At 34.9% G+C, this 25,256-nt stretch overlaps 1 protein-coding gene across 10 annotated transcripts in view; it reads right to left on the bottom strand.

The window, feature by feature from the left end:
* Positions 1 to 25,256, bottom strand: part of shot (dystonin-like protein short stop) — a 383,469-nt gene that overhangs the window by 184,086 nt on the left and 174,127 nt on the right. For 3 of the 10 annotated variants that reach the window (XM_073091887.1, XM_073091895.1, XM_073091896.1), the window contains exons 1-2: positions 6,475 to 6,599; positions 2,101 to 2,796 (exon numbers count right to left, since the gene is read on the bottom strand). The exons of 5 other annotated variants lie outside the window; for them this stretch is intronic. In XM_073091887.1, the coding sequence (XP_072947988.1) occupies positions 2,101 to 2,730 (630 nt within the window). In that variant the 5' untranslated portion in view covers positions 2,731 to 2,796; positions 6,475 to 6,599. Of the gene's footprint in view, positions 1 to 2,100; positions 2,812 to 6,455; positions 6,600 to 25,256 lie in introns of those variants that run through there. 2 more of the 10 variants (XM_073091888.1, XM_073091889.1) reach the window with 2 other exon arrangements.

The raw sequence follows: 25,256 nt of genomic DNA, 5'->3' as shown, positions 1-25,256 counted from the left end.
AATTCAATATGTGTATTTAGTCTCTACCACGAATAATAGGATTGATTACAGATAACATAAATTTATTGGCATGTCCCTTTCCCTCAGAGGAATCAGATGCTGTTCTCTTTGTTAAAATCATAAAAATCTTATCGATTATAAACTTATCGATTTTCTATTATTCCCTTTATCGCCTACCGTTTGTGACACGAGTGGGACACGAGATTAAAGCTCGCGCGATTCATGGCTTGAGCATTACAGCTGTATTCAAACCACTTCTATGGCGAGGCAGTATAAGATCAGTATGGCAATAAAAGGAAGAGCGTATTTAAGGTTTCAGATTAAAGATCTGTGTACTAAATGTCGTTTTCAACCCACTATTGTCCGTGCTGGGCACGGGTCTTCTCAGAGTGAGACGGGTTTAGGATATGTCCTCTACTCTGTCTATCTACTCTTCAAGAGTAGACTTCACCCTTAAAGTTTTTTTCAGAACTCTCAGACATGCTGGTTTCCTCATGATGTTTACCTTCTCCGTTTAAGCAAATAATAATTCTTGTGATCTTTCTTCTTGAGTTATATTTGCATTCTATACATTAACGAATATGAATAAGGTCATTTAAACATTAGAAAATACTTAGGTATATGGGGACAAATATTTCAAATAAGACACATATAAATTGTGAAAATTATTTTCTTATCGAAATTTTGCCTACTAAATTTTTTAACGTAACTCGTACATACTAAAATGCACATTCAATTAATTATAAATCTACGTAGAATTGAAATCACAACTTTTGAGTTCCTTTAAGTTAGTTTATTTGAAATAGCAAACCAAAATGCGTTCATGTACTTTAAGATTGGCGTTTAGACAACATATTTCGGCGTTTTAGTGCCACCCACAATAAAACTTTTAAAAGATTAGACAGCTTAATGGACAGCCCAATTATCTCCTTACCTTAACCTATTATTTACGGTTATATAAATAACTACTCTTACTTGCGCTATAAATAGTAATTTATAGTAAGACAGACCTCTAAATCAAGATGGTATGTAATCATCATTAAATTGAGTTATGAGTGCTATGAAGTAATTGATACATTTTATATTTTTAATGTCCATTTAGTGTTTTGTATGTAATGTTTATGTTACAATATTGAATTACTTTGTTATTTTGGTACTTATTTTGCTGTACCTAAACCTAAATTATTAAAACTAGGAAGTGGGTTAAACTATTTTGATTTGAATAAAGCTTTAGCCATATATGTTTTAGCAAAAGTAGGTCTAGGGTTTTAGATAGGTCTAGGAAAGTAATTAATCAATTTAGTCCTCAAGTGTAGAAACCCATTTGTAGCCGACCTCTAGTAGGACTCTAATCTTATTTGGGGTTGATTCAAGATATCCATGGGCGGCAATAGCCACTTACCATCGTGTTCGCTTGCTACTTCCGTATTAAAAAAATAAATAAAAAAACCTTCTTCGATTTTGTCAAAGGAAACCTTGGAAGGTCTAATTAACCCTTACTTGTAATTTTGTATAAAATACCTACTCGATTTTTTTCGATGAGATTAGGCAAGAATTTTATCACAAAGAAGAATTTCAGACGTTTTCAGAAGTAAAATCAGTCTTCATAATTTTCATCATAATTATAGACTACAAGTAGGATTATGTCTATTTTCAGCCGCAAAAGTATCAAGTTACGCACACATTCCAACGCTAACCGAAGAATAGGATAATTATCTTTATGAAAATATAGTTAGAAGGTTACTTACTACTTCGATTTTGTGATAAAATTTTGAATAATTTAGTTGTTTTTTTTTTTCATTACTACGCAATACGTACAAGTGTTACTCAACGTTATGTACTTTATGTTACTTACGCTTTAGATTTTTCTAATTTGTTCTCTTCTACTTAAAATAAAACTATTGGTACTGTTCCGTTCAGACTCCTGTCTGTCCCAGCTGTTGGATTAAAGCCATCCGCCCGTCTGGTGGATGCGTATTCTACAAGTACATAGTAATATAACGTGGTAAAAGGTTTATCTAATGAGATTACGACAACCTCAGTTTTGGAATTAAGCATTATAAAATTTTGCCCTGCACAAATTACATTTGTTTCCTTTACCTTAACTCTCCTCGGATGCGTCGCCTCCATCTCGACATGCCTGTAATGTTCCGCCGATCGGTGCACCTCCCTGCCTCTCAGATCCTCAGTGGACGCTTTCTCCTCCCCGCGCGTCAGTGTGGTCACCTTCCTCACGATCCTCGTCGTGATCCGGCGCTGTCCACTGTCGTCTTTCTTCGAGATCTTCGTGGACTCCAGCGAGGAGCCGAGGACCTCGGTCGACATGCGCTTGTTCGTGTGAATCGCCTGTAGCTCCGACACGCCCCTGCCGCCGGCCGACGTCGGCACGGCCAGGGCGCTCTCGCCATCGTATTCGAAGTGAGTCTGATTGCCGTCGTGCACTATCCGACCGTTGTAGCTCTCTTCCCGGTACGATCCGGCACGGTAACTCGAAGTCCTCTCCATGCCTGGATAGTTACCATCGTACACTGTCTCGTGTCTCGTCAAACCGTCTCGCAGACTTCGCGGCACAGACGCCAAGTTCAGACTCGTCGTGATCGGCGACCCGACGGGCGACGGCGATGATTTCTTCAAACTAGATTTCAGTGGCTTCGAATCATCGCTCTCTAGTGTTCCCTGAACGAAAAGGCGCTTACTGCTGCCTTCCTTCACAAATCTATACATCGACATTCTCGATTCGTTCTGTGAGGCCTTCACAGGCCTTTACGGAGCATAATATAGCTCGAGCTCGGCGCGCTGCAATGGCATTATCCCCTAGATATTACGGATTCGATACGCGTTCCACTATAGCTTCACCGTTACATGTGACAATACTTGCAAATAGATTAGGTACTATAGCTCTTTACCGGCGAGCGGAAAATTGAGTACAAATCGATTTACGACAAAAAGTTGAATCGAGTTCTGTTACGTTTTTGCTGTAATACTCATCGGAGATTTATATTATAAGATATTGATATAATCGTATCGACTTTAGAATTTTATTGACGCATTAAGATTTAAATCCCATTATTATTCACATCCAGCCCTATGAATCGTTATTAACAGTATAATACTGTTACTAAAATCCAGAACGAGTTCAAGAGTGGCTGAATAAATTAAGATAAGTGACAAACAAGTTGATCGTAAAAGTCGATTGAGTGGAACGAAAGTGAATTCAAAGTTTGAAAAGTCGCCGTTAGCCGTCGACGTTCATGGCATGTGATAGATTAGGCAAGTCGATGCCATATTTGGGAGAGACATGGCAAGGCCCATCCGGCGGACGTCAGCGCCGGAGCGAGGAAACGTCGCTTAAACTACCCATATCCTTGTCTAAATAAGATTTTTTATCGCTCAAAGATTTATTTTTATTAGTCTTTAGGGAAACCACTTATCTCGCTAAAGTTTAAATAGTTTTTTCGTTTGTCTAGACAACTTTATTAGCTTCCCACGGTTTTTGACTGGCAACAAAATCAAAATTTAAAACGCTTTATCATTTCCTATACCGATAGTGTTCGTTAAAACTCATTCAATACCATACGCGGTTCTGGCATACCAGAGCACGGAACTAATGACACACAACATACATCTACTTTTATAGAAAAACAAAGAGTAATTATTATTCCTATAGCGCGCGACAAGCGAGTTTATATAAATAAGGCAATAAATATCTGCAGTAAGACGAGAATACTGAAGGGAGAGCATAGGTAGTTAACGACACGTACTCCTTGACCCAGTCGGCAATTAAATGAGCAAAATTAAGTGAAACCTGTCGTAATGACTATAAAAAAGCGTATGAATGGAAATACTTATTTAGACTTCATTGATAAATGAAACATTGAAATTGTTTAAATAAAGCTTACTTGATTATTTTATATGTATAAGGTTTATTAAAAACGATGATGATTTCTTTACAAGAACTTTTAGGATAGAAAATGCTTGACCTGACTAAAGATTTACTGCTCTATTAAATGCTATAATGATCAAGTAAAATGTCACAAAGAAAGCTGAAGAATTCTCCATAATGTTTTCAAATATGTATGAAATTTGCCAACCTACATTTGGCCAGCATTGTTGATTGTGGTCGTAACAATGCGGACGAAGAAGCACAGTAGGACAGTAATAATGATAGAAGGAATATTCATAGTCTGAATCAAAAACATTCGCAATTTATTCAACTGTAAGATATGCTAATTGAGGGTTAGGATATCTCTCTATGTAGGTTCTTGAAGGTTTATTTCGTAACTTAACAAATGTGGTGGTAACGAACAAACATGGTATTCGCATGCTAATATATTTTAGAGGACAGCTACTGGGAAAGTTGCAGGTAGTGAGAACGCCAAAACCCACAATTTAACTTGACAAACATTCGTCAATCGTTTTTTCCTCTAAAAACAAATGATAAAAGAATAAAAAAGAACAACAAAGTTGACAAAGTTACGGAAGTTGAAATAATGTAGATTGTTACCACAAAAGTAATAAATACTTGAGAAATATAACAATAAACACTGAAAGAGAATTAAAAATAGTTTACGAAACGTAAAATAACCGGTTACGAAGAAAAACACAAACATATTGAATACTGACACGAAGTTATAAACATGTGGGCGTATGGACCATATTTAAAGAGTTAGTGCCTTAAAACAAGCAATAGATCATTACAACTTTAATATTCAATGATAAGGCGTGTGGGTTTAGAAGGCAGGTTGCCGATTTTTAGCGGGGGAGGCTGTCGTAAAAATTCAATGGTGACGCCCACAATTGGCAACCTTGGCAGCCTTTATATGGGGATGACATTGCCTTCGTAATTGTTGGTTCAGTTTTAATCGTATCTTGTCTCATGATGTAATGATGCAAAGGTATTTAACCGGTAACCTTGAAAACTGCCTATTAAATTACAGGATTGGTTTAACGATTAATTCCTGTTGAACTAATTGTTTTGTCTTCATAATCTTTTTTGTGTTCCTTAAGGTTCCTGATTATAAGATAGAAAATGTATTGCCGGAAGTCCTATCTTTTGTGAGATGTCTCGATTTTGAAACAAGAACGATTGTAATTTTAATAAAATATGTATTCTTAAACTAGTATTACAAATACTCTTTTGAACAGAAAACATATCGTGGGAAGTCATACTATTTGCGAAATATGTTGCTTTAGAAATGATGGTTAAAATAATGTTATGCTATTATTTTAACCGATATTTATCGTGAATATAAGAGAACAATATAATCACTACTGAGATATCAATAAAAAATCTATGGAAGTAATGTTCAGTCTGAGCTCTGGTTTGAAGGGCCTGTGACTTGGTAAAACAAATATATTAACATTAGGTATTCCAGCTTTATTCTAAGGGGTAACATCGTCTCTCTATGAATGTAATTCTACTTGGGGATGGGATGATGTCCATATGTAACAGTGTGTATATAATTTCACGGTTTGGTTAACTGTTTCCGTAATATAATAAAGAATCTTAATTAAATTTAGAGTAATTTTAATTCCAACAGTATTTCAACTTCCTCTATACCGAGGATTCCATTTAATTAATCTGATAGTATCATTATATCATCTTTAATTCATAGTAACGCAAAAAACAATAATATTCTCGTTATTCTACTATTATTAAGACCTTGACCTTGGGTAATTATAACTTTAGTAAATATTTTGGTTTCTTACTTAGTATATTCTATCTCAAACTAGTCTTTGAAATTTTTGTGTCGTAGGCATTTTGATTTTAATTTTCATTAACTATATAGGAATCGTTAATTGTTAAATATGACAGTATAATTGAGGTTAATTTAGTATGCATATAATATATTGGCAATTGCTATTTCTACATTTTACTTAAAAATTCGAATTTTTTCTTTGCTTTCTAATATTAAATCTCGTGATTTAATTAAAGTTACTTTTTAATGAATACTCCCCTAAGTTATTTGGTTCAAGATTTTTATATTCAGGAATATTGTGCTAATAAATGAGTTCAATTCAAAAATTTGGCATATATTTACATAAGCTTCTGCTTTTATTACCAATATTCTTTATTAGTCAAGAGTTGCTTGTTTAATTCTATAGGGGAAGTTCCAATAAAACGTTTCGGATGTTATTCGGCTTTTACTAGTTTAGCAATTATATTTTATTGTACTTAAAATATATGATCCTTTCTCTGAATAAAGTGACCTAATTCAATTTGTTTTTCGCTGTTACAGTGTAACCAGATTTTCCACGGACGCATTTTACGATAATTCACTCATCGATAGCGATCCACTAAAAACAATAGCCAACTTTGGGCATAGACTAATTTGTACGATTCAACAATGCACGTTGTTGCAACTAATTACCAGTTTGATCTTTCGATCAACTAGCAACTATTGTCACAGCGGTGAACGTATCGAATCCAACACAGAATCGAGCACATCACTAACAAAATATTAAAAAACAAACACAAAAACAAAATGGCTTCTATTTTGACGCGCGCCGATTTATTTCGAATCGGTTGTGTTCGTTTTTCGAATTGGACGCGCGCGCGCATCCGCCGGGTTCTAACAGGTGACTGGCGAGCTGTTGTCAAACGCAAGCAGCCCGTGACGGTGAGAACGTGGGTCCGCTCTGGGTTCGTGCATTTCCCCTTTAATTATGGATATTCCTGAGCAACACAATGGAATTTTTAGAAAAATGTTGCATACTTGCTTTTTACTAAGTGTAAACAGTACGAAGATGTTTGCTTTACGTAATGCTTATATGCGTTTAACACAAGTAGTACCTACTTAGTTGTTGTCTATGCAAATAATCAATTTTTAACTACTTACAGACATTTCAAAATAAATAATATTTAAGTCGTATTCTCAAGCAGTCGGGTTTTTCTTTTTAAAATAATTTCTTCTTGTTGTACAAGGTAAGTTAGGAACAGCTAAATCGATTTTCACGCATGTATTTTAGTTATATAGGCTACTTTTTACATAGGGCGTACTTGAGTTTTCTGTTTTATAAATGCCCTACACACAAACATAGAGACTTCGACATAAACGCTCCTATCCAAAAAAAAATTGAAATCCTTTGAAAAACTTTTTGAAAAGTCCTCCTTTATTTTAAATTATTTTTCAGACAGATTAAAATGGTAAAGATTAGCTGTCAAATCGTTCATTCTTCAAGCCCATCAGAACCGGACATCCGTAAGAAGAAAATATCGGAAATTTGGAAAATTTTACAGATTTAGGATACAGATCTAAGCCTGTCATGTCGTAACACGAGTTATATTCTATAGATTTTTATCTTTAAACTTGCCATTAAAATTCTCAATCATCACCAAGATATATGATAAAGATCACTAAAATGTCGTCAGGAAGTCTACAGGTGTTTCATTGTTATGCACAACAAGTCCTTCAAATGCCCTTAAGCGGCATATTAGATGCCCTACATTAAACATTTTGTCCCTAATATAGAATTGGGAATTTTTGTAACCTTCATACCAGAAAGTCTCGGAAAAGTTTGTCTCTCTTACTTACCTTGGAACCAGACCACAGCAGCGCTTAACATTGCAGTTATTAGGCTGAAATAGGCGTGGCGGTTGTGTCACCGGCGTTGTATGCCAGAGGGTTCTACCACCGTCAAAATTTAGTCTTGAAATAATAGGACTGAAGCATAGATTAATAAAGATACTTCGCCGCCTTGAAATTGAATGAAGCCACAAACTGCTTATTTCAGTAAGTTCTTTTTTTGAATTCTTGACAATTAAAAACATTTTTAGAGAAAATTTACGAATAAATAACTATTGCTGCGTAATCTACGTAATAAATAAATAATTATTTCAAATGTTTTAGGGACATTTTAGCACGGAGACGTGGCAAAACTTTTATACGCAACTATTTCAATTCACAAAACTGGGTACATTTTCTTGTTAGGAGTGAGTAATCTTTACTAATCTATGGACTGAAGTAACTTATATTTCTTCTGCCTTATGACTTAAATATGACGCGACCTTAGTCTTCGGGAGTGACAACGCATCTGTGATCAGCTTTAGGTAAAACAATTTCTATAAGGAGTTAGATACAGATGTCCACTTACCATCAGATAGAGAACATGCCCATTTGCTACTTCATTGTCACATAAATATGATAAACGACATTTCATAAGGCCTTTGCAATTCGTGAAAAACTGAGAACCGACTGAAACAGTGTTTTCAGTTTGCGCCAGACACATTAAAAGTCCTTTGTTTACTGGTTAATGTGCGATTATCCTAATGGATTTCTCCTACGCCATCCTTAATGGTGATTAAAACAGGGGATGATACTCTGGAACTATATCTACTTACAAAAATTGTTCAAGTGACTCCCTGTAATTATCAAATTATCTATCCTCCAACTTACGGAGTGATATACCGGTCTGACGCGGAGGTTTCAGGTTTGATTCCCGGCTCAACGCATATCTGAATGATATATGAATCTTTAAATGAATCTTTTTAAGGTGGTAGAACCCTTTGTGGTTCGACTCCGGCGGCACCACCGCCACACCCATTTCTACCTAATAACAGCAGTGTTAGGCGCTGCTGTGTTCCGTTTTGAAAGGTGTGATAAGGGAGACAGACTTTTCCGAGGCATTCCAGCTTAGTCCTCAGGGGTAGCGGCGCGTCTGTGGCCGACCTCAGGTAGGAATATCTAATTCTATCTGGGGTTGATTACAGATGTCCATGGGCGGCAGTAGCCACTTACCATTAGGTGGACTGCATGCTCGTCTGCTACTCCTATATTATAAAAAAAAATTGAAAGGTACATAACTTCATTGAGAGTATTATGATTACTTTTTGCTCCAAAAATACGTAGGGTTCTTATGTAGAAACACAAAAACGGCGCGTGGGGCGTACGCGGGCGGAGTTGCGTATTGAAACGTCCTTATAAAACTGAAGATCAGTTTTATATCTCGAAAATAATTAAGTCGACATTTATTAAACTGCCCAAGTGCAGAAAGTTAGACTTCACAAACTTTTGAGATCATTATTCTTAAACACAGGTTCCCTGGCATTTTTCCTTCATAGTTGAATCAATTCGCAACTTATTTCGAAAATTGACTGGTACTTGCTTTTAAGCGCAGATACGAGTATCAAGACCTCCCACGTCTATTCATATTATATCCTTACTAATATTAAAAATCCGAAAGTAACTCTGTCTGTCTGTCTGTCTGGTTGTCTCTTCTTCACGCCTAAACCACTGAACCGATTTTAATGAAATTTTGTACGAAGATAATCTGAGACCCGAGAAAGAACATAGGATAGTTTTTAACCGAAAATCCTACGGGAACTAGGGACGTCGATCTAAGATCGATTCATCGGAAAATCGATCTTTTGGACCCAAAACATCGATTATTTGAATCGACATTAGTAAGGATTGAGTCGTAAACTATGAATTTGATCAAGTGATGATCTTTAGCAAAGTTGAAGGGACGAATTTTCAGTTTTATGTATGTTAGTATGTTATATTATTTTCTTTTAAACGCGGGCGAAGCCGCGGGCAAAATCTAGTGATATTATAAATACTTCCCATAATTATTACGTAGTATATAATATCTGTCTACATTTAAGTGCTGTCAAAAGCCGATCATTATCCGCTTAAGAAAATTCTAATACTGACTGACGGGCAACGCACAGCTTAAGCCGCTGGTTCTAAAACCGTAAAAGTACGACATTTTACACAGAAATTCCTTACTTTTTTGTATGGCTGTTCAATTGACCACGCTCGCTAAGCTTCGAAAGAGGTCAAACGATTCGAAGAAGATTTAAAAGACATTACTTTTGGATTTAACGAACGGCGTGGCGGAGCGGTCAACATACAGGTCTGACGCGCAGAGGGTCCCGGGTTCGATCCCCGGCCAAACAGATATCTAAATGATGGATTTAGATTTCTGTTTCTGGGTTTGGGTGTTTCTGTATTTGTCTGTGTATGTCTATAGCAACCAACGACACAGGGTATCCTAGTATTAGGCTGTGATTGTAGAAAGCGTCTTTTTAAAACATAAATCACGCTATTTTCAAATTTTTTTTTTTTACAACTGTGCCACATCCTCGATTTATTAAAATATAATAAATGTATTGGGTACACGAGTAAAATATAAAATATTATATTAATATTGCGTTGTAAGATGCATTATACGTCACGACACGACATGCAAATTCGCGGACTAAATTAAGTCCTGCATATTATTAGATAATAAACTGGATTTATGCATATTAATTAAACATAATGAGTTTTCCGGTGTGTGGGAAGTCGATATGGTGATACGGCGCATTCTTTTGGACGTAGGTTCAAATTTTTGTATGCAAATATTTTATTGTTGGTCACGCTTTAATAGCATTGGTAGATTACTAAAACTTCATTTTAGACTGTTATCATACTAAGCATTTACAATGATAATCACAAGCCTAGTGGTTAAAAACTCGGCCTATTGATCGAGGGTCCGAGGTTCAAATCAAAGGCGCGCCTCTCATTTCTGAAAGTTATGTGCGTATTAGAAATTAATTATCACTTGCTAAACGGTGAAGGAAAACATCGTGATGAAACCTGCATACCTGAAAAAATCTTTTAAAAAAATAAAACGAGTTTTCTAAGTTATGTGAAGTCTGCCAATGCGCACTTGGCCAGCGCGGTGGACTATGGCCTAATCCTTCATTCTGAGAGGAGACCCGTGCCCAGCAGTGGGACAGTGATGGGTTGATGAGGATGAATCATAATCATTGTTTATTACATATTTTCACCTTACTGCGGAGGGTAATGTATTTTGAGTGTTTGTTAGTACAGCCCAAACGGCTTGGAGGATTTTAACATTTTTCGTCAATTAGGTAGGTACTTTGTGCAAATATATTTGTTGAAGTATATATTTATATGCACATTGTACATCACTAGCTAATATCGGTCACCCTTAAGGAGCTCTACTACCTTTAATGATATCTATATTTCAATAGCTGACCCAGCAAACGTTGTGTTGCCATATAAATAAAAAAATGTTAATGGTGAACAACCCTTATCACTTAGGGGTATGAAAAACAGATAGTAGCGGATTCTCAGACCTACTGAATATGCATATAAAATTTGTTGAAAATCGGTAAAGCCGTTTCGGAGGAGTACGGTAACTAACATATAAATAAATAACATATAACATAGATTAATGACGACTAAATATATCTAATCTATCAGAATCTAAAACAGATGATTGATGGTGTATCCAAATTTCTATTATTTATGAGAAAGATTATTAGCAACAAATCGAATATAGGGCTTAGCCGATTATATGTATGTTAGATAAATACAGATGTGAATAAAAATAGCTTGGTAGCCATATTTAGATAATCTAAATAAATTTTAATATATTACCTGATCTGGCACAGTAGGCTATGAAATAAAATAAAAATAATAAAATATAATAAATGACTTTTAACAATAAAAAAGGGAGTACTCTTCCTGAGACCTCTAGAAGTAATATCGGAAATACAAAAAAATCATTAATATGCTTGGTAGATTATTATAAAAAGCATTATTCTTATGACAAAAAATTGAGTCTCAATTAATCCTACCCAGTATGTACTTAATGGTCATCAGTAAAAACAAATAAATTGCAAAAAGTGTTATATCGACGCATAAGATGCAAAACCTACATACATATTTATAGATGCGTATAATTTTATAGGAAAAACACGTTGAATAATAATATAGTAAACAATTTACAATACTCTATTCATGATAATGGTAATGAGACAATATTTAAATAATGTTACTAGCAACGCCATCTATACATCCACATCGGAAGCGTTGCAAGCGAAGTCCTGCGACTTCGATACGAACCATCGTCGTAACAGCGCCACCTAGCGTCATATATAAGAAGCAAGCAAGCGCAGTGCGTACTGCGGTCACTTACCATCATTGTCTGTCAGATTGCATGTACAAATAAATAGTTTAAATACTTATATAGAAATAATTATTACGTAAAATATTTGTCTATATTACCTATACATTTTCCATTGTTCTAATATTTGTTGCCCATAATGAATAGTGATAATTTATCAATAAAATCGTATGCACCTATAGATCATTCTATCAATTTTATATATAACTAGCCTTGGAATTAACTAGCCTATTTTTATATAATATCAATAATAAATTAATTAATTAAATTAATAAATCTTTACAAATATACAAAAATATTGACATAAATTTAAATGCTTATGAAGACCAATATTTTTACACAAATAATACTTTTATGCATTAAAATAAGTTAAAAAGTTGATGGTAGGAAAAACGATTATCCAGAATTAATAGTTACTGAGAAACATACTTAGGTATATGATAATAATAACGTCATGACCGATATGGCCTTAGTGCTTCTCAGAAGACCTTTGTAATGGGAAAATACCACACCTATCAGATCACCGTTAACCAAATAATTATTAAGAAATTACTTAGCACACGAGTATGCAGTATGCCATTTGATGGCAAGTGGCTAATTCCTACATGAGGTGGGCCACAGATCCACAGCTACCCCAAAGGACTAAGCTGGAATGCCTCGGGAAAGTATGTCTCCCTTACCACACCTTTCAAACCGGAACACAGCAGCGCCTAACTGCTGCTATTAGACAGAAACAGGCGTGGCGGTGGTGCCGCTGGAGTCGAACCATAGCGGGTTCTACCACCTTCAATGATACTGATTCTATCACATTTAAATTAACTATTTAATTCTTATTTTAAACGTATTACGTTTAAACATATTAACAATCTCATCAATAGTTTATTCAGCACCTTTGATCGCAATGCAAATTCGGTGTTTACGATCGAATGCCTTTTTTAATGTTTACGACCGGTCATGTCGCATCGATCGTTACTTTGATCGAGAATGTGTTTAGACCGATTAAAATTTTAATGCAGATATTAAACAGAGATATTTGTGCGAAGATTTCAGGGACGATTAATATTTCAGTAGTAATAAAAGGGTATGTAAAGATATTTCAACAGGATCTTGGTTTATAAGACTTATAAATACTATTAATAGGGATATCAAGTAACAAGGAAGAATATAAAAAATAAATCAGAAAACTTCAATTACTTAAAGTAAGAAGAGACTCTTTTAATTTTCGAAAAATACGCAACGAATTGATAACTTCCCTTTCAAGTCGGGCAAAAAGACAAAATTACAATTGCGAAGAAAATTTTATTTTATTAAGTCTAGTAAGCTGTGATCTAATTTTCGAAAAATACGCAACGACTTTAATAACTTCCTTTTTGCAAAGTCGGACAAAAAATGAAAATTACTCGTACAATTGAGACGAAAATTTTATTTCATTGTGTCAAGGAAGCTGTGATCTGTACCCTTCAACCCCTAGACGTTCACTGGGTGACGTCACGGCCCACTGACCTATACAGGCTCGTGGGCGGCAAGGCCACGCACCAGATGGCGCGCCCACGCCGCCCGCCCTCACCTTATTTGACTTTCTACGTGTTCTGTATTATGATTTATTTTTTTGATTTATTCATAAAAATAATTATTAATTTATATAAACAAAATTATTGTTGATTTTTGCGTAAGAATTACTAAATTATTTCTTAAACTATTAGCTGGTTTGCAAAAGTGTATTAGTACAAACATTTTATAACAGGTGGCGCGCAAGTCATTTCACAACAGTTATAACAGTTAACAATATAACTTAAATAAGCTCTTGAATTTTTTGAAAGTTCATCCCCTACGGGAATAGAGACCAAAAGTAAATTGGAGCTGAAGTTACGATCTATAACTTCTGACTTATTTACTGAATACTTTATTTACTATAGTTAACATATTTATCCATTAATCAGCCTAACATCCTAAATTTGAACTTATACCATTCCGAAAAATAAAGTTTTACTTTTTTTTACTTATTTATATAGGAGTAGCAGACGAGCATGCAGTCCACCTGACATCTGTGACCAACCTCAGATAAGATATATTTCCTACCTGCGGCCTGCTAGAGATGCGTCGCCTCTGCTGAGGACCAAGTTGGAGGAAAGCCTCGGAAAAGTATGTCTTCCTTACCACACCCTTTAAACCTGAACACAGTAACGCTCGACACTGCTGTTATTGGGCGGAAATATTCATCATCTTCTATAATATTCATATAAAGAATGGGATAAGAAATGCACATCTCCTAGATTTATATTCATCGTGTTCGTAAAATCTGCTAATCAGATATTGTCATGATGAGATTTTAATTCATTCCAATTACTTCAATTAAGGATATATATAACAATGTTTCTATTAAATACAGGATATAATAACGCCATGACACACACTTAAACAACTAAATATGCATGTGTAGGTTGTACCGGATAATATAAGTTCCGGAGTATATAATATATTAAGTATACATTTAATTAATGTGTCCGTGATATTAGTACTGAGACCTTATTAATTCTTGTCGCAATTCTGGTGATTCGTGAATAATATTACTTTATTAGAAAAGATTTAATGCCGTTCCGTTGTCTATGAATCATAGACAAATTGTCGAAAAACAATCCTTGACATTAAAAAAATATTTTTATTTTGTCAAGATTTTTTTTGACAGTTAAATCATATTATTTATAACGAACAGATAAGAAATATTTAACAAATATATTAATAATACGTACAAAACGTGTGAGTAATGCTTTAATATTACATCATTGTTCAGTATTTAGAACTGGTCGAAGTACTGATTAATAAAAAGTAAATTCAAAATCGCCGAAGGGGGCAGCGCACCACTCATCGGTATTTATACATTTTATTCACCTACACTATCGTCAATAGCGCACAAGGATTCTAAATTATATTTAGGATCTAACCTGCGACCTAAAACTCATACAATCATAATAATATACTAGCTAACCCGGCAAACGTTGTGTTGCCATATAAATAAAAAATGTTCAGGGTGAACAACCCTTATCACTTAGGGGTATGAAAAATAGATAGTAGCCTATAATCAGACCTACTGAATATGCATATAAAATTTGGTGAAAATCGGTAAAGCCGTTTCGGAGGAGTACGGTAACTAACATTGTGACACGGGAGTTTTATATATAAGATAATCTTTGTAAGATTATTGTTTATCGAAGGATTCTTTTTTTATAATATAAGAGTAGCAGACGAGCATGCAGTCCACCTGATGGTAAGTGGCTACTGCCGCCCATGGACATCTGTTATCAACCCCAGATAGGATTGAGACCCCTGAGGACTAAGCTGGAACGCCTCGGAAAAGTCTGTCTCCCTTACCACACCCTTCAAACCGGAACACAGCAGCGCTTAACACTGCTGTTATTAGGTAGAAATAGGTGTGGCGGTGGTGCCGCCGGAGTCGAACCACAAAGGGTTCTACCACCTTCAAAGATCTACGTAGATCCAAAATAAACTTATCGAAATCGAAAGTCGCGTAGTTCTAACGGCTGTTACAAGATGGCGCTGTATGCTACAATCATTACAATTTATTTCCATACTTCTACTTTTCATTTATAATGCTAGCAAACTGTTCTCCTAATAACCGTTCATCTTTGAGGCAGTAAAATGACTTTCTCAGTAACTTTCTTGTACAAACAGGTCTGATTTTCAATCAAACCGATCAGCTCGAAGCTCACAGAACTTGTCACTGTTGTTGTACAAAACCATACCTTTGTTTAAGCATGAAATAATTGGAGGAAATGCAGTATTTATGACACAATTTTCGTTTTTGATGCATATTGATTTATTATGACTGAAGTAGCAATATAAAAGAAGTTATCCGTCTCTTTTTTCTTTCCATCACATTTTTTTTATTTATATGACATTATTTATTATTACATTATCGATAGTCCTAAGAACGCCACTATTTCTATTAAAATATGAAATTATTTATTCAAGAAATATGGATATTGCTAGGTATATGTGTTAAATAGAACCTATGTGTGAATTCATACAACTATAAAATTTTTCATCGGTGACTTTGTCAGTTCGTTACACTTCCATAGTGAAACCACTGACACGATTTTGATTAAATTTCTTGTAGGCTGATTCATTCACATATTAAACATAAAGGAGAAATATAAGACATCTCCTTCGAATTTAAAAATATTTATGACCTATTTTCATGCGTAATTTAAAAAATCTGCGTTTCCACAAAAAGTCCACTCTAAGGACATGAAAAAAGCTATTTACTTATTCTTTATATGAAAGCTAAATAAGAGCCTACGTATTCCCTCTTACACACTTATTTTTAATAAGAAAACCAATTTAAGACTCTATGAAAATTCCCTCTTAAAACCCAAACGAAGCCGCGTGTACTATTTATCTTCACAAACGGAGGCTGCGTACAGTTACGCGGGTCGGGGGTCGGTGACCGCACGTGCTAAAACAATGATCCCAATACTTTGTAAGATTTGCGGTGACTTTGACACGTGTACGTAACATCCGGTTCGCCTATTAAAAGACATTTGGTTCTAATATGGTGCTGCCACATCTATATCTTTGTGTCCGACCGAGAACCGAAACATTTTGGAATTCATTCTGGTCTAGTTTGGGCCGAAACGGAAATCGAAACTTTTCTAAAGTTGCGATTTTTTTTCACAATTTTCTGTTATTCCGATGTTTACAGAGTCATAGGAGCATTTGGACAAGCTAGCTCTACTAATTTATATTCTTTGATTCAATGAAGGCACCTACAAAAAAAATAAAAACAAAGATTTCCCATGTCAGAGGTGGGTCGTCGGTGTATTGAAGATCAAGTAAACACGAAACGCTTGCTAGTTAAAAGTTCACGAATGTATGTTTCGGTGAAGCCGAAAGGTTCGGCTTATTTCTGATCGCGACCGAAACTTGGGCCGAAACCTCATTTGTGGCCGAAACTTTGCCAAAACCAAAACGTCAGTCGGGCATTACTATTTTTGCACGAATTTGTTAAAAAATCGTCCAACGGTTAAGCAATAGCAATAGCACACATACGCACATATATTCATACATACATAAAATACGATGGAAAAACATTACCCATAGCAACGGCGTAAAATGTTGCAAGCATAATAAACTGGAAATATTGATCTGATTGTAATATTCAAAAAACTATCAACAAATCCACAGAATAAACACAGATTATTAAGACATTAAAATACACAGACAATAAAATACTCGTAAAACACAAACGACAGATAATTTGAATGCAACCTTGCGAATCGAAATTGCATATGGAACGTATGAATAAACATATCGGTGATTATTTGAAATGACATCACCTTATAAGGACCATGTAAGTAAAGTACATACTGACTATATTCATAACGTCATTATTATCATTTTAATATTGAATACGAGTAAACTAAGAAATAAAATTGAATTGTATATTTGAATGTCACTGTTTTTACTGAATGAATATAAACTTTAATGCAAGATCTATTATATTTTTTGTCTGTCGCCAGTCTGTCTGTTCGTTCCAGCTATTTTTTTAAAATGGCTGAACCGATTTCGACAGGACTTTCACTTTCAGTTAATGTTATAAGGTGTAACTTAGGGTACTGTATTTCTAAAAAAAAATAAGCTTTTCTGATAAATGCGGGTGAATCCGCGGGCACAGCTCGTTCAGCCGATTTCAATGAAATTCCAGAATTCTGTGAGTTTAGATTTAGTATAAAAGATGTGATTTAAAAAACCAAAGATGGCGCTGTATAATACGCTCACGAGTCATTCCTACTTAGGGGCAGCCATACGTCTGGCATACATTAGAAAGGATTCCAATTATCTTTGAATATACAAACATAAATTTTAAGAAATCTAACTGCATATAGAAAATTATTTAACCAATTATTTTCTTAAGTAAGAAGGTATCTATTATAAATTATTCTAGCAGCATTCACCCTTGTACTTATGGGAACAGTTCCAACATTTATTTAGCACTACACCTAAGTATTTGTGATGCACCATACGTACTCATATATCCTTAATTAATTCTATTATTATACCGTATTATAATCATATTCTAATTCCAGCTAACTATAATACTCGTAGTTTATTCATTTATTTAAATTTTGTTCTAATAAGAATATAGGTAAGTGGCAGAACCTAGAAGACTGTCTAATTATTATTCTATTTGTTATATTATATTCCTGCCTAGATATTTAATTACATCTATATTATAACTAATGTTTTAATAAAAATGATTTGTACGTTAATTGGAAACGATCAAAAATATTAAAATAAAATACAATTGTAACAAAAACATTAAAATAAAATAAATGCGGGTACATTCAAATTTCTATTTTAATTTGCATGGCGATCGGTTGAACAGTAAAATCGATGGACTACAACGCCATCTAGAGTCAAATTTGAACATAGTGTATAGCACAAAAACTTTTCCACGAAAAGCACTTGAATGTTCTAAATTTCCATATTAATAATGATATTATGGTCACAAATATTTTTTTATAACAATTACACCATCATCTAAAATTAACAATAAAATCTAACACAATTCTTAATAACTCCCTTAAACCGGGTCTTATTCTTATTAATCCCCTGTTTTCTCTTTATGAACTCAATTTAATATTTTATTACCAACATATATTTCATTTAGTTTACTTTTAAGAGTCTTAAAATGTTAATTTGGATACTTATAAAACTTTTAAGTACAAATTTACTTCGCGAAACATTAATTTAACACTTAGTACATTTTAGTTCTCATTAAACTTTCTATTTAGTATTCAAAATTAGTGTTATTTCTCTTTGCAAACTGTTAGATGTAGTAACAAACTTGATCTAGGCACTCGTAAGCGAAAGGATAAGAATAGAGAAGTAACGATATATCGATAATATCGAACCCTAAATATCGATATAGATACCACCGATAGGAATATCCTATATAGGTGGACAGGGTGCAGGTTGGTACCCCGGGTGTCTGTACCCTATATCACACCGAAAAAAAAATAGCTGTATCTGTATTTTTAACTAATTTTATAGTAATAAGGAGTAAGTAGGTCGGCAAAACCAATAATATTTGAACGTTTTCGGCGCAAAAAAATCCCTAATCTTGAATATTCTATGAATCGATATCGATAATAGTATTGTTATTATCCCGTAAAATTTTAGATATTATCGACCATCGATAATTTCAAGCCCCGAAATCAATATCGATATATTTTGTTAATCCATCCCTAGCTAAGAACTAACTACAGTTACACCCATATTTAGCTTCGCAATAAGTTACCGTCATTGCTACAGCCCACGCAGTTTCATACTTGACAGATACGTTATTACTTGTTAATTTTTATACTTGTCACCGTGTCTCATTGAATGTGACCGTATATGGACCAAATGTAGTTTTATATTTGCTAACAATCGCTTACTTTGCGTAATATTTGCAGTATGTATGTATGCAGTATTAAATTAATAATATATATATGTTTTTTTCTATTTATTATTGAAGTGTAAACGAGCATACAGTTCACCTGATTGTAATTGACAACTGCTGTCAATCTCAGATAAAATAAGATTCCTATCTGAGGTCGACCACAGACACGCCGCTATCCCCGTGTACTAAGCAGGAACGCGTCGGATAAGTATGTCTCCCTTACCACACCCTTCAAACCAGAACACAGCAGCGTTTAACACTTAATTATAAGGGTGACGAAATGTTTATAAAAATAGGTGTGACAATGGTGCCGCCGGAGTCAAAAGACTAACTTTATGATTAAAACTTAAACATTGTAGGTACCAAATTTTCTTTTTTTTACTAATACATTCGAAATCAAATCGTATAATACATTTATTTTTGAATTTTCTTAACTAAACTAAACTAAACTAAATTAAAAAACCCTTCCAATTTTATTTGCACAGATTAAACAGTAGCAAGTGCGCAATCCACTTAATGTAAAGTGGTCTAATGATTTGTCATTAAATACAAGCTTATGTAATTACAAAATAAGTTGTAATTTACAATCTAAGACTACCTTGTTACTATACATATTATCAGCATCAAGACGCTAATTGACTGTGTTTAATCTATCGAGTACCTAATGAAACGAAAGTAATTCGAATACCTACACTAAGTAAAGGATATACGAAATGGAATATATTTATTTTGTATAGGCTAACGGCGGCACTTATAAATTGTCAGTTACAATATTTTTCTTAAACTCCGAGAAGATCCGGTAAGAAACTCAGTTTTGTCAGGATTGTCTTTTTTAATAATTATTATTCTCTTTTTATCTTTTTTACAGTCATCGATTAGTAAAGATACTTCGCCGCCTTGAAATTGAATGAAGCCACAAACGGCTTATTAGTAAGTCCTCTTTTTGAATTCTTGACAAATAAAAACATTTTTAGAGAAAATTTACGAATAAATAACTAATACTGCGTAATTTACATAATAAATAAATAATGATTTCAAATATTTTAGGGACATTTTAGCACGGAGACGTGGCAAAACTTTTTTACGCAACTATTTCAATTCTTAAAACTGGGTACATTTTCTAATTAGGAGTGAGTAATCTTTACTAATCCATCTATGTTTATAGTATTTAAAAGTGGTAAAACTAGTTTGGTCCAGGAGGTACCACCGCCACACCTATTTCTAGCACGAAACAGTTTTTGCGAATACGTACTTATCTGAGACATTTCAGGGCAGCAAAGAATAAGTGCCCGATCTTAGGCAAGACTCCAATCTTATTTGTGGTTGAGTACATACGAGTATGTTCATGTTCATGTCACAGCAAGACTAGTGCTATCTGGGGTTGATTACAGATGTCCATATGCGGCAATAGCCACTTACCGTCAGTTGGACTCCATGTTAATTGACTTCTATATTAAATAAAATATAATATTTGACTGTTCGATATCAGGCAACGACGCAGTAGTACCCGATGAAGCGAAAGTGATTATTCAGTTGGCTGCAACAATATGATGACGCCATACCCTGACTCATATCTCCGCAGTGTTATGAGTGCATAATCGAAACGAATATTAAAACGAACAATGTACTCGTATGTACTCGTTAAAAACATACCTACATATATGATTGCATATAAATAAAATAAATAAGTACGGGTGAAGTTGACAGAGTAAAATGTTTTATTTCAAAAAGTATTTACCACAGGCCTGTATTTTTTTCAGATGGTGGTATTTACATTATTATCAATTTCTATGTTCCGTATATGTATATATAAAATAAAGGTTTTATTGTAGGGGGATAGTCCTTCACTGTCAAAAATTAGGGAGGGCAATGGTGGAGGGAAGTGGCGAGTGCTTCTAGCGTACCCGTGGTCTCGACAAAGGGCGTCCAGAGCAACACCGTGTAGTTTTAGCCGGTAGAAGTCCGGCATATCCTCTCCGCTGTTCCCACGGCTGAGAAGATCCCATGAAGGGTAACCCACAAAAAAATGGAAGAGGCGGACTAAGCTCGTCGGAGTCCCACGGCGGGAATGTTGAATGAGACCCCAGTATAAATTGATCTAATTTTACACATTTGGAGGCCCATCCAGGACAAGAGGTCCGGAGCTTACCGTCCCTGGCGCTAAGTTAGTGTGTCAGTAACGGAGTCTTGGCCTTCGTGACCTCAAAGGCATCTATTATGGTGTCATACATTAGCCTTTATATCGCCTTTAAAAAAAATATTAATGAAAGGGGTATCCTGAACCCAATGATTCAGACCTAGCGACTACTAATTTCCCGTCTATTTAGACTTACTTATAGTCTCATGGCAATACCTATCTGAGGCAAAATCTATCTAGGCTTCCCTACGGTCCTTGTATAATGCCTGTATTATATACACAGCACAAAAGTGTTAGCCTATCGACAATATAAAAGTGATCCATCAAAAGATTGACAAGAAGGATCGCATTATGCAATAGGAGAAAGTGAAGCGAGCTTTGCAAGCTCACAATCGTTCGATTTATGTAACGATCTTGACATTTTTGGTGACTTGCACGCGCAAAAAATGCTTGAGTATTCGCATACGGTAGTGACTGTCATGATATGTAAGCGTATAAGTGGCAGTAAGTATTATTGAAGACTAGCTGACCCGGCAAACGTTGTGTTGCCATATAAATAAAAAATATGTTAAGGGTGAACAACCCTTATCACTTACGGGTTTGAAAAATAGATAGAATATTTGAAACTGCGATGGTAGCGAAGTCTGTCGAATCCAATGTGAAACATTCCATAATCAACAAGTACTTACTAAAATAAAAATTAATTAAAAAAGCCTTTTCCCACGGACTAAATTGTAAATCTAAACCATTCTCAAGTCCCCTTGAATACACACAACAAATTTCATCAAAATCAGTCTAGTCGTTTAGGAGGAGTTCAGTGACATACACACGCACATAAGAAATATATATAAAGATTTGTAGTTTTGTCACATTTTGCCCAAAAGACAAACCCAACGAAATATTCAGTACAATTTACTACAAGACCTTTTGAAGGCGGTAAAACCCTTCGTGGTTTCAGAGGCACGAACGCAAAATCTATTTCTACCTAATAACAGCAGTGTTAAGCTCTGCTATGTCACGATTTTAATCTCAGCCTTGTAGTAAAACCAATAAACGAGCATACAGTCCATCTGAAGATCCATCGTAGTAAGCGAGCTAGCAGTCCACCTGTAGTGAATGGCAACTACCGCCCATGGGTATCAGTAATCAACCCCAGATAAGAGAGTTCTACTGAGTTTGGCTGCAGGTGCCTTCTGTCCCTGAGAACTAAGTTGGAACGCCTGAGATAAGTATGGCTCCATTACCAATTATCCTACACACACACACACTCACACACAAACATACACACACAAAAAGTACGTCTATTAACATGGCTATAGTATATTTCTGCTTTCCTTTGTAATTGTACGAAATAAAATACTGTATTAAGATACAATATTATGCGCCATAAACAGATCAAAATAAACACGTTTTAAGATAACATCGAAAACAAATCAAAAGCCAAAACAGGATAAATTTAATCCTCATTTTCGCTAAGGTCAACACCGAACAAACAAACCGACATTTTGTAATGCTACTGATATGAATACTAGATTATATGTGTCACGGCGAAGCACATATAAGGACATTCGCGTATATAGAAATATACATGCAGCGCGTGGCGCGGAATATTGCATGCTATCACTAGCATGCATAGTGATGCATGGAACTCTCGTGCAGGTATGATAAAAGATAAGTAATATGTAAGATTATTTTACCCTTACCACACTTCAAAACGGAACACAGCCACGCCTAACACTGCTGTTATTAGGCAGAAATAGGTGTGGCGGTGGTGCCGCCGGAGTCGAACCACAAAGGGTTCTACCACCTTCGAAACTCTTCTCTACCACCCACTCTCGGTTACTCACTATTTCTCGGTTAAACTACCCACAGTTGTGGGATAGCTGTGGTGGTTACTCCAGGATAACACTGTTGCAGGGAAAGACTATGCCCAGCAGAGGGAGAAAAAGGGCTGTGGCCCTTTGTATCAATCTACTCTATGGGATAAAAAATAGTTTATACCCCTTGTTCCTTGTTGGTTTCATTAAAATCGGTTCATACTTTCAAATTATCAAATGTCTATCAAATGTACAATAATCTTACTAATTAATAACAAATCATCAAAACTTTAGAAGTTTACAATCAATATCTCATTTTGCGTGTATATAAAAACACTTCAATTAATTTACTAGAAGTGGCAAAACACGTAAAAACTATATTTTTATTGGCTAACAGTTAACCGTGAAACCTCAAAGCGGGCCAAGGCTCTTCCGATTATTAAGAATCTAAGGAAATACGTCTAAAACTACGTAATTTAAAACCAGTTTTTTAATTAAAACCATGAATACTAACGTAACAAATTATTTACTAAAATTTTAAGGATGTAACACGTGTGTTTTATGTAGAATCTAAACAATCAATGCAAAGATTAAAGTTTACAATCCCTTATTCAGCCCTTTAAGGGACGAATTTAACATCATCATCATCAATCCAGAGAAGGAATTTTACAACAATTAATATTAATGTAAGGATTCATTAACTTAAATATTGAAGTTGTAATAGTCAATCTACGGAATAACACTTAAATTCCCTTATTATCCCGTCAGGCTTCATTTTATCTGTGCATTCCGATAAGAACCTTTTAACAGAAATGTTAAGAGCTTCTGTGTTCTTATTTGAAGAATGAATGGTGTCTTTATACAAAACGTTCCAACTTAGTCTTGAGGTTCCTACGTATCTGTGGGCTGACCTTAGTACTCTAAACCTATCTTAGGTTGTTTACAGTTTTGACACAGTCCGCTAGGGGCGCTGATTGGAAATGTATGGGCAAATACGTAAACAAATACAAAAACAGTAATTTTTGTAAACACGTAAAAACTCATACTAAGGGTAGAGATGTCCATGGGAGACAGTTGTATTTAGCATCAGTTCGACTGCATTTTGTTTGCAACTTCTATACATAGATTAGTAAAGATTACTCACTCCTAGCAAGAAAATGTAACTAATTCTGACAATTGAAACTGTCACTGTCATCTATTTTCGTGTTAGAGAAATATTTAAAAAATTTAGTTTTTTGATCATTTACTAAAACGATATTTCTCCGCACTTTTTCTTCGATTTCGTGTTTTTGCACCACTTAACTGCGCATGTCGGAATTGTTCCGCGTAAATTACACCATGACAGCCATTAAATGGCTGACAGAATAGTTAGCCTTTTAAGACATTTAATGGCTTCCTTCAATTGAGGCGGTGAGATATCTATTTTAGATACTTATATATGCTTCTATATTACAAAAAGTTGCGATGTAACAATCTGCGGGGCTTACCCACTCCTATTTACCCTTTACCGTAACAAAAGCTTGAACACAGTTGCATAACACCCTGAGGTCAGACGCGGATTAGACTGAACCGTGGGTGGTTCCGCAACACCCAATTACAGGCAAAATTGTGACTAAATGTCAATCTAAATCTGAATGTTGGACACACTAGCCTTATTCACACAAGCTTATGCTATGTTAGTATGTATGGGTCAAACTTTGCAAGTTTTTTTTTAGTTTTAACTTTTAAGTTATAAGTACGAGTAATGGTTAATTTTGACTGTGCCTATGTAACACATAATTTAATTGCTTTTGATTTTAACCAACGCCATCTAGTTTAAAAATTAAATGATTACTACATGCGGTAGGGGCATACGATTTGTTTATATAACATTAATTAGTGTATGTAGCGTATAATTAGCGGTATTAAGTTACCCGTGCCG

This window comes from Epargyreus clarus, unplaced genomic scaffold (assembly GCF_041222505.1).
Source record: "Epargyreus clarus isolate Ecla_fem2 unplaced genomic scaffold, WU_Ecla_fem_2.2 ptg000035l, whole genome shotgun sequence".
NCBI classification, from domain to species: domain Eukaryota; kingdom Metazoa; phylum Arthropoda; class Insecta; order Lepidoptera; family Hesperiidae; genus Epargyreus; species Epargyreus clarus.
This window is presented reverse-complemented; position numbering and strand designations above follow the sequence as displayed.